The sequence below is a fragment of the Mastigoproctus giganteus genome, chromosome 5 (genome assembly GCF_048544385.1).
Source record: "Mastigoproctus giganteus isolate SK-2022 chromosome 5, ASM4854438v1, whole genome shotgun sequence".
In the NCBI taxonomy this organism is placed as follows: Eukaryota; Metazoa; Arthropoda; class Arachnida; order Uropygi; family Thelyphonidae; genus Mastigoproctus; species Mastigoproctus giganteus.
Window position 1 is genome coordinate 13,202,181 of NC_143579.1, and position 11,263 is coordinate 13,213,443.

The 11,263-nt window shown below is 38.3% G+C and overlaps 1 protein-coding gene across 5 annotated transcripts in view; it reads left to right on the forward strand.

Moving 5' to 3' along the window:
* Window positions 1-11,263, forward strand: part of LOC150085178 (eukaryotic translation initiation factor 4 gamma 3-like) — a 791,506-nt gene that overhangs the window by 497,514 nt on the left and 282,729 nt on the right. For all 5 annotated transcript variants that reach the window (XM_090373913.1, XM_090373915.1, XM_090373911.1 and 2 more), the window contains one exon: window positions 4,118-4,221. In XM_090373913.1, the coding sequence (XP_090230039.1) occupies window positions 4,118-4,221 (104 nt within the window). The remainder of the gene's footprint in view (window positions 1-4,117; window positions 4,222-11,263) is intronic.

The window sequence follows — 11,263 nt, forward strand, 5'->3', positions numbered from 1 at the left end:
AAACAAGACATCAAGCTTTTTGAAAGGGTCCAAAGATGTGCAATGCGAATGGCGAGATCAGCAGAAGGATGACCATATGAGGAAAGATTCCGATTATGTGGGCTACAGTGCTTGGCAATCAGACACCTCAGAGATGACCTGATTGAGGTTTATAAGGCCCTAAGAGGGATTAGTAAAATGAATGAAGGTGGAATTTTCATTGTTCTAAAAAAGTTAAGTCTGCCCTCCAGAGTTACCAAACTGTCGGCAACTGCCAAGAAAGGTGGTTATAACATATTAGCCATTAATGCAAGGGATCTGGAGGCTTTTTCTGCACCAAAAAAAAAAAATATAATAATAATAATAAAAAAAAAAAAGAAGAGGTAAATAAGAAATAAAAATTGTGCTTCCCTTCTCATTAATGAAACCAACCAGTTGAACTTCTTCAAGCTGTCAGCTTGAACTTCAGAGAAAACTGGTTCCAGTAATCAACAACTCATTGGTTAAAAGAAAACGGCATATAAGCTAGTCTGAACCTCTTTCCTTTAATTTGAATTAATGATCCCTAGTTCTGGATCAGATCCCTGATCCAGGGATCTGATCCAGAACTTAATCAGATCCCTTCCCTAAGGGATCTGATTAAGATCCCTTAGGGAAGGAAACCTTAATCAGATCCCTTCTCTAAGGTGCCTGGTTACCAAGTTCTGTAACCTACATAATCGAAATCTTTCCTCATACGGTTTTCCTTTTGCTGATCTCATAATTCAAGTTGCCAACCTTCGGATCTTTTCAAGAACCTCAATGTCTTTTTAAATGAAGTTTCCATTGTGTATTCAAGTATGAAAACTTCATCTAAAAAGACATTGAGTGTGGTAAGAAAGTAGCATTTTAAATTATCCTTAAGGATTACATTGATGCCAGATATATCTTTTAGGCAGTTAAAAAAATACTGTATATATAATGAATAACACTCAACAGCATATTGAGTGTTATTCGTTTGAGTGATATTCTATTGAATACACCATGAATTGTGAAACTAATAGATTCAGTTTATCTGTGAAAAGATCTAAACCTCCCAAACACTTCCTAGTTCATTTCACAAATATCTGCCAAACCCCCATGTACTTTTTCTGACAGAATCTCAGTTATCGATTGAGTCAACTATTGCTCATCTCAGTTGCCCAAATTATTCGCCGTATGATTCCTTTCGCCTCAAAGGTGGTACTTGTGCATATGTCCGTGCCGATATTGACTGTCAGAGACTTGGTAATTTGGAATCTCCTTTGTTCGATCTTCTCCGGCTTAAAATCTCTCTGTCTCATTCTGTCAAATTCATCTGTTGTCTCTACAGTTCTCCCAACTCAACTAATCACTTGGAGCTCTTTCACTTCCTCTCTTTGCAACTTGACATTCTCCAGTCCAGCTTTACTAACAGTGAGGTAATTTTCTTTGGTGATTTTAATGTTGACAACTCCAGCTGACATCCGTTTTCTAGCCGCACCGACCCAGCTGGTTTAGGTGCCGAGGCTTTTGCAATTACTAATGTCCTTGCACAGATTGTTCATTTACCTACAAGAATACCAGACAATCCTAACCATACAGCCAACATGCTTGATCTTTTTCTCACAAACAACCCTTCTAAGTACATGGTTGAAGTGGGTGGGCCTTTAGGCACCTCAGATCACAACTTGGTGGGAGCCTTTATCTCATGTCTATTCCCAACCTAATGTTGTTTGGCATTACAAGAATGCAAAATGGGATGACCTGTGAGACTTCTTTTCTTTGGTCGGATTACTGTTTCAAAACTTCTGATGTCAACGTTTGCTCATATCGTGTCAGTGAAATTATTCTTGTAGGAATGGAATCCTTTATTTCATACTCCACTTTAAAATCTCGTCCTTTATCTAAACCTTGGTTTTCCAGTAAATGCCCTAAGGTTGTTCAAGAAAAGAATGTTGCATATCGTAATTGACTTGTTTCCAATTCTTCAGTTTCATTTTCTGCCTACACCAAACCTCACAACAATTGTAAAGCAGTTATTAATCAGTCAAAACTAGATTTTGAACAGGCTAAGAGTAGAAAACTTGCTTCTTGCCCTAATGGTAGCCGAGCATTCTGGTCTCTTTCCAAATCCATTCGTCACAACTTTTGCCCATCTTTGCTCCCACCTCTGTCAAAACCAGATGGATCTGTTGTCACTTCGGCCAAGGATAAAGCTGAGCTGCTAGCATCCCAGTTTCTTCCAACTGATTTTAATGAACTTAGTAAAACACCTCCAACCATTCCCAACACGCTCTATTGAATGCTTTCTGTGGTCTTCTGTCAGAAGGATTGACGAATCTTGAGGCTAAGAAAGCTCCAGGTGCTGATGGTATTTCTCCACTTGTTCTCAAAACCTGTGCTCCTGAACTTACTCCTGTTCTTTGCCACCTATTTTCACTTTTTTATTCCAAAGGTGTTTTTCCTTCTACTTGGAAATTTGCTCGTATCCAGCCAGTTCCTAAAAAAAAGGGTGACAAATCCGTGCCGTCTAATTATCGCCCCATTGCAATTACTTCTACTCTTTCTAAAGTAATGGAGAAATCGATTATCTGCCAACTCTTAAACTACCTAGAAACCTGCTGTCTGATCAACGATCGCCAGTATTGATTCCATCAGTGTCAATCCACTGGTGATATTCTGCCTTATTTTACCCATTTATGGACAAATTCAATGGAAAAATTTGGTGAAACACAAGCAGTTGTTCTTGACATCTCAAAGGCATTAGATTGTGTTTGGCATGAAGGTCTTCTAAACAAGCTTCCATCTTATGGTTTACCAACTGTTTTTAGTAATTGGTTATCCAGTTTTCTCTCTGATCGCTCACTGAGGGTGATGGTAGATGGCTCTCTGTCTTCTAACTTCTCCACTAATGCCAGTGTCCCCCAAGGTTCAGTTCTTTCCCCCAACTCTTTTCCTCTTGTATATTAATGACCTTCTTCCATTGACTGGAAATCCTATCCATTGTTTTGCCGATGATAGCACATTGCATTCCACTTTCCATTTTGAAAAACCTTGCCCTGCTCAATCAGCTTCAACTTCTTCAATATCTGCTACCAATTCCTTAAATGCCCATCTCCAGATAATTCGCCAGTGGGGCAAAGACAACTTAGTTGATTTCTTCTAAAACTCAGTCTTCTGATTCTTCTAAAACTCATTCTTGTCTTATATCTCGCAAAAAAGGATTCCTCTGCTTATCTTTGCTGACACTCCAATTTCTAGGCAAGATGATATATATCTTTTGGGGATTACCCTGACTTCTAATCTCTCTTGGCACAAGCACAATACAAATATTGCATTCTCTGCGTCTAAAAAACTGGGTTTTCTCTTCCATTCTCGGCGTTATTTTTCTTCCAAACAGTTGTTGACTCTGTAGAAATTGCAAATCTGGCCTACCACCGAATATTGTTCCCACATCTGGGGCAGTGCCCCCGAAACCTCTCTGTCTTCTAGATTCCATTCAGAAGAGGGAGTTAGGTTAATTAATGTCTCATCTCTAACAGTCTCTCTCTCCACTCACTGTCTCATAGACATACTGTTTCTGCTGCATGTCTTTTCTATAGATATTTCCATAAGCACTGTTCTTCTGAATTGGCTTCTATAATTCCCACTCTCTTTCAAAACTGTCCAAACATGTTCCGCCACTAGTCAACATCTATTTACTGTCCAACTTTAAACTTACAAAACCAACTTTTCATTTTTCCCGTTTATTCATTCATCTGCTGTTTTCTGGAACTACCTTCCTTCATATGTATTTCCTGAAAATTAGTCTACAGAAGTTCAAGTCTAATGTCAACAAATATCTTCTTTCGTCTTCTCAACCTCCAATCCAAGCAGAGTACTAAGTACTATAGGTTCTAATACATCTCATGTTTGTTGTGTTCATAACAAAAAAAAATATATATATATAAAATGTATACCGTAATTTGGGATTTTATAATATTTTTTTTGGCTCTCTCATCTTTTAGACTCATGTTCAAGAACATGTTATTGCTTGGAAGTTAAGGACTACTGTATATAAAAAAGTTAATTTTGATAGATAGTTATAGTTCTTTCGTGTTATTTCAGACGTTTTACTTCATTTCAATGTATTTTTTAGGAAAGGAAAGTAAAAAAGGAAAGGTGAAGAAGCGAAGGGACCTTAACAAAAAAGGAGAAAGTAAGGAAGGAGGAGATATGGATGCTTTTCTAGAAAAATGTGAGGTAAGGGGGAAAGATGAAAATATAAGGAATATTAACTTCTTATTTTTTTAAATTCTGCTGTAGTTGTTCCTGAGCATATTGGCATAAATTTTTTTATGATATTAAATAATTCAGCATTAACCACTATAAAATCTTTCAAGCCTTAACTAATGGAATAATCACGCAGTTTTTGAAAATCGTGTCTTCCTCAAGAGTGATTTGTAAATAAGCAGCTGTGTCAAAATCAATGCAAATTTGCATCTCTACGTTCAGTGTGCATCTTTGAGGGCTTTTGTTTATACCAATGATTGTGTTTGAAAGTCATCAGGGGAAAAAAAAAAATGCACAGTCTGCTTTTTAATTTATTCAAGCAACCCAATTAACAACGCTGGGTGTAAGTTTATTGCAAAATCATTTATTCTCTGACTAGAGTCAAATTTCTCCACTACAATATCCTTTTTCCCACATCCAAGGGAAAATTTACCTATATTCCAAAGGATGCATTGCCGCATAAAGAATATAGCTGCTGTCAGTTTAGTTTTACTTGACCCTTTTAAAGATTTGAAACCTTTAGCTATTTATAAGCAATTGTAAGACAACATTTGGAATATTGTGTTCAAGTGTGGTGACCTCATCAGAAAAAAGACATTCAACTTGAAAGGGTCCAAACATGATTAACTGGAATGGTGAGATTGGCAAAAAGGACGTCTGTGTGAGGAAAGACTTATGTGAACTACAGGACTTGGCAACCAGGCACCTCAGAGGTGACCTGATTGAGATTTATAAGGCTCTGAGAAAGATTAGTAAAATGAATGAAGGTAGTTTTTAAAGTTTAGTTTTTAAAATCTTGTTTTATTAAAACAAGATTTTACTAACAGTGAAAATGTGAAATTAATGGAATAAAAGAATGAATAGGTGGAATTTTCACTGTTAATAAAGAATTCCATAATTTGCAACCATGAATTCAACTTATAGAGATTGAGGTTTAGATTAGATTGCAGAAAGTTTTCTTTTAGTGAGGGAGTTATTAATTGCTGGAACAAGTTACTCAATGTCGGTGCATAAATCATTATAACCTTTAGCTTATACCTCTTAGAAATCCTGAGTAGCAGTCTTGACACCCTGGTGATGTAATTTCGATTTCCAAAATGTTGTTTTTTTTTTTTTATCTTTACGGAGCAGAAAACTAACTCCACTTTCACTCCTTTCACTGTTTCCATTGGTGTACAGCATATTTCCACTTGATAAACTTATAAGTGATTCATTTCTTCTTCTTGTTTCAGCCAAACCGATGAGCAGATATCATTTTTAAGGGCACAGAGGGTGATATTGTTGTACACGTTGGCACTAATGATATTAAAAGTAGGAGACCGACAGAATTACTTAAGAAGTACAGGTCACTGTTCGAAAAAAAAAAAAAGCCATGAATTAGGGTTGAATTTGAAAGTGTCTGCAATTCTACCCAGACATGATAGGAGGGAGTATATGATGAGAGCCTTGTCTATCAATTTCGCCCTGAAAAGATTGTGCGAGGCTCAAGGGGTAGAATTTTTTTCAGCCTGGTCTGTATTTATTAACAGGAGAGACTGCTTCTACAGGGATGGGATATACACTTAAATAGAAAGGGTGCAAGAATATTTGCTGATGCTATCGAGGCAGTGTTAGGTGAAAAACCGCTAGCTTGGGAGGAATACAAGGACTAATATTTTAACAGTAGCCACTGGCAGAGGTGAAAGTGATTCTTCCACTGCTTCTGTTGGAATGAGTAGCAGCCTGGAAAACAACATGCAGGGTATTTCAGAGACTGCTGGGAGTCATTGTGGTACAAGTAAACACATGGGTTGTGTTAGGATAGCTAAGAATAGGAACAAGTGCATGTATACTTGCATGTACACCAATGCTAGAAGTTTGGTAAATAAATTTGATGAATTTGAGGTATTGCTCAGAACATCAAAGGCAGATATTGTTGGGATATCAGAGACGTGTTGTCACAGATATAAGGAATCCAGAACTGGAATTTGGGGAGTACAATGTGTACAGGAAGGATAGACAAGATAGGAATCGAGGAGGGGTTATACTATTAGTTAAGAAATACAAAATCCAAGGAAGTGAAGCCAGTCGACATCACTGGACAGTGCAGTGTCGGGTCAGTTGGGCGTGACATAAGCATTGGGAGATCAAAATTGAGAGTAGGAGTGTGTTATGATCCTATTGACTCTGAGAATATAATAAGGAACTGTATAGGGAAATAGAGTGGACCAGTAAATAAGAGAGTCTTATAATGGGGGATTTTAATTTCCCAGATATTGACTGTAATTTGTGGGTTGGTCACTCACACACTAGCAAGGCTTTTGTGGATATAATGGATGATTGTTTTCTATGTCAGCATGTTCGGGAGGGAACTAGAGGGAGTAATACTCTTGATTTGATTATCAGTAGAGATTCTTCTTGCATTAAGAATCTATAGATAAAGGAACCACTAGGTGGCAGTGATCATAGGGTGCTGATGTGGAATTTATTCAAAGAGTTAACTACCATCAGGGGTAAACAGAATGGTTTTTGCTTTCGTAAAGATGACTATGGTGGTTTGAGACAGTATTTAAATTCTATATGGTGGGACCAACTGATGATGTTACCTACAGCAAATTGAAAATGGGAAGCATTCAAAGAAATTACTTGGAATCCACTAGGCTTTACATACCAACTAAGAAATATTGTTCAAGGTTTGGGCTTAAATGGATCTCAGATAAACTAAAGAGACACGTGGTAGAGAAGAAAAATGCATGGGATACATATAAATTAATGGGTGACATGGAAGCCTATGATAGATATAAGCTGGTGTGTAACCAAGTCACAAAGGAAATTCCACTAATAACATTAGTCAAAGATGAGCAGCGTCCATTGATTACCACTCTGTCTCTTCCTACTCAACCATCCCTTTTTCCATAGCAGCAATTTGCCTCCAATGCCACACTGCTCCAATTTGTGCAGCAGTCTTCAAAAGCCTTTCTAAGATCCAAAGGCAGGCATAAGCAGATTATGAGAAATCCTTGGCAAAGGATGCAAAAAAAAAAAAACAACAACAGAGTTCTTTACCTATGTAAACTCTAGAAGGAAAGTGATAAATCAGATTGATCCACTGGATATTGATAGTTCAACTTTGATGTTCCTGCTCAGGTCGCTAACAAACTAAATGAGTATTTTGCATTTACATTGAAAAAATTCACAGATGAGGAGTTATTCAGGGAGCGGAATGCCAGAGTTGAGTTAAACTCTGGCAGTGAGTGAGATTTTGTAATAACTGAGAGGAAAGTGGAGGAGAAATTGTTGAAGATAAACATAAGAAAGGCACCTGAGGTGGATGGGATCTATCCAGTTATATTAAAGGAGGCAGCAAAGGAAGTAAGCAAACCCTTAGCCATAATTATGAGAGCTTCCTTGGACTCGGGGGAGGTACCCATGGACTGGAGATGTGCAAATGTGACCATAATTCCCAAAGGAGGATCAAAGGGCAACACAAGTAATTATAGACCTGTTAGTTTAACTTCTGTTCCAGGAAAATTAATGGAGACACTGGTTAAAAAAGCACTGCAGAATCATGTAGACAAGACTTCAGTTATAGCTCGGACACAGAATGGTTTTGTTAAGAGAAAGTCTTGCCTGACCAATTTGATTGCATACTATGATGTGGTCACAAAGGAACTGGATGCAAGGAATTACTTTGATATCGTATATTTGGATCTTAGAAAGGCTTTTGATACTGTTGCACATGGAAGACTGCTGCACAAATTGGAGCAGTGTGGCATTGGAGGCAAATTGCTGCTATGAGTGGGAAGAGACATAGAGTGGTAATCAATGGACACTGCTCTTCGTTGACTAATGTTATTAGTGGAATCCCTCAGGGTTCAGTATTGGGTCCATTGTTGTTTTCTGTATTTATAAATGATATTAATGATGGTATATTAAGCTTAATGTCCAAGTTTGCAGATGATACGAAGGTTGGCAGGGTTGTTAAGGACACTAATGACAGTACAGTCAGTCCTCGTATAACACGTGTTTACATTACACGAATTCGATCATACACGATTTATAAATAGGGGAATGATATCTTATATAACACGAACCGAATTCGCTTATGCACAATTCACCTTTGTGTTTACAAGAAATGGCAGTCGAACGCAGAATCACCACCAACAGAACGTAACACAATAGGAATGAAATGAAGATTCCGAAAGTATATTTGCGTTTTATATCAATAAAGGGGAAACACATTTCACCACAATAACGTAAAAACCAACACAATTCCAGCTATCGGTATAATCGCAAATGCAATTAGCTTGAGTTTACTATCAGTTTATAACAGATTCCACTAGCAGAAACGCAACTGGAAATTGTTTTTATTTTTTATGGTAGTAACCCCTAGAAATGTGCTTTATTAAAAATTGTTAAAAGTGTATCTCTGCCTTTACGGCGTTGTTTATTCAGTTGTTACACGCGCGCTCAGCTTTGTATATGTGTATCAAGCATGCTCTCCTTGTTTTGTAATTGTGCTTTATTCCTTAAAAATGAGTTAAGTACTTAAAACGTGTGAAAAGGAAGCATCCTGGTGAAGACACTACAGATTCAGAGAGAGAAAAAAAAGCAATATCGATAAACAGAGGCGGACTGGCTCAAAAATTCTTTCCCAGGAAATTTTATAGTGGCCTCATACTACGGTTTATGGCTAAAATCTCACTGGCCTCTGCCCCACCGGCATTTCTCCGGTAAGGCTTTCCCATGTGTAAAGTACTACACATGGGACACAGCAACCCCAGAGCAACGTATCAACTCTGTGGTACTACACTGACAGTGGTAGAGAATGAAAGGGACCTGGGGGTGGTTGTGCAGGCGAGTATGAAGTTCTCTGAGCAGTGCAGATGGGCTGCAAGAGTAGCTCATGGTGTATTGTCAATGATATATAGGAATTTTTCTAGCAGGGATAAGGAGGTGATTATTCCCTTGTATAAGGTAATGGTCTGGCCACACCTAGAGTACTGTATACAGGTCTGGAGGCCTCATTTCAAGAAGGATGTAGAGCTGCTGGAACGAGTACAGAGAAGGGCAACAAGATTAGTGAATGGAACAAAGGGGTGCTCTTACGAAGAAAGGCTTAAGTTTTGCAAATTACAGTGTCTGGAGACTAGGCACCAGCGAGGTGATCTGATAGAGGTGTATAAGGCCTTGAATGGTTTGAGCATGCTCAATGCTGATGGGATTCTTCCCCTCGCTCAGAATAATCACCTGAGAGGGCATAAATTCAAATTGAGGAAAGACAGATGTAGGATAGACGTGCGGAAATTTGCCTTTAGCCGGCAGGTGGTTGGTTGGTGGAACAGACTTCCATCCCTTGTCGTGGAAGTTGATAGCCTAAATAAGTTTAAGGCTCAGCTGGACAGGTATTTTGAACGAACAGAAGGGTGAAGTGGAAGTGGTTTTTTTTTTTTTTTTTTTGGCTGATGCTGCATAAGCTTGCTTTCTTGCATCAAATGCCTCTACTAATGCTAATGCTAAGGCTTTTGGCCAGTCCACCACTGTCAATAGCGAAAAAATATAAAAACTGTGAAACACTTTGAGCGAAATGAAAGACCATGATATTGCACGGGCTACAGACCTAAATGAAGCAACGCCGAGAATTACAAAGAATGCAGAGAAAATAAAAACAACTTTCATAGCTGGAACAACTTAAAGTGTAATTAAAATCCATTAGATTAAGACACAAAGAATTGGAAGAGATGCAACGGCTGTCAACTGTTTGGATAGAAAATCAAACAAAAAATAAGTTTGCTTATGATGAAAGCAAAAGCATTAGCAATATTTTATTATGTAATAATCGTAATAAAATTCTTATTTATTATGATTATTTATTGTGTTTGGCAATGTTTTGGTTACAAATATGTGTTCAATCTTGGGTTGTCGGCACCTAACCCTATTTTTCCCATAGGGCCTATTGTTTATATTGCACGATTTTGCATTGCACGAGGGTGTCTAGCAACACAACTATCGTGTTATAAGAGGACTGACTGTATGCTGCTGCTGCAACAGGATCTAGAAAAGTTGAGCAGATGGGCTGAGAGGTGGCAAATGAAGTTTAACATTGACAAGTGTAAAGTACTACATATGGGAAGCAGCAACCCCAGAGTGACATATCAACTCTGTGGTACAACACTGACAGTGGTAGAGTACGAAAAGAACCTGGGGTTAATTGTGCAGGCAGGTATGAAGTTCTCTGAGCAGTGCAGATGGTCTGCATGGGTTGCTCATAGTGTCTTATCAATGATATGCAGGAATTTTTCTAGCATGGATAAAGAGGTGATTATCCCCTTATATAAGGCAATGGTCAGGCCACACCTTGAGTACTGTATACAGGTCTTGAGACCCCATTTTAAGAAGGATGTAGAGCTGTTGGAACGAGTACAGAGAAGGGCAACAAGATTAGTGAATGGAACAAAGGGTTGCTTGCTCTTATGAAGAAAGGTTTAAATTTTGCAAATTACAGTGTCTGGAGACTAGGCACCTGCGAGGTGATCTGATTGAGGCCTTCAAAGCCTTGAATGGTTTGAGCATGCTGAATGCTAATGGAATTTTTCCTCTTGCTCAGAATAATCATTTGAGAGGGCATAAATTCAAATTGAGGAACCACAGATGTAAAATAGATGTCTGGAAGTTTGCTTTTAGCCAGTGGGTGGTTGGTTGGTGGAACAGACTTACATCCTTTGTTGTGGAAGTTGATAGCCTAAATAAATTTAAAGCTAAGCTGGACAGGTACTTGGAACGAACGGATGGGGTGAATGGGGGTGTGGTGTTTTTTTTTTTTTTTTTTTTTTTCCCATTTGGGTGATGCTGCATAAGCTTGCTTTCTTGCATCATACGCCTCTACTAATGCTAATTCTAAAGCTAATATTCCAATTCACATTTTCTAATTCCTTTTCCTGCTCTTATATCCTGTCTTCACTGATGGACGATCTTACGTTGTAACAGGCCAAGTTCAGTTTCTGTGCACGGCAGGCTGGTCGTACCCAGAGAT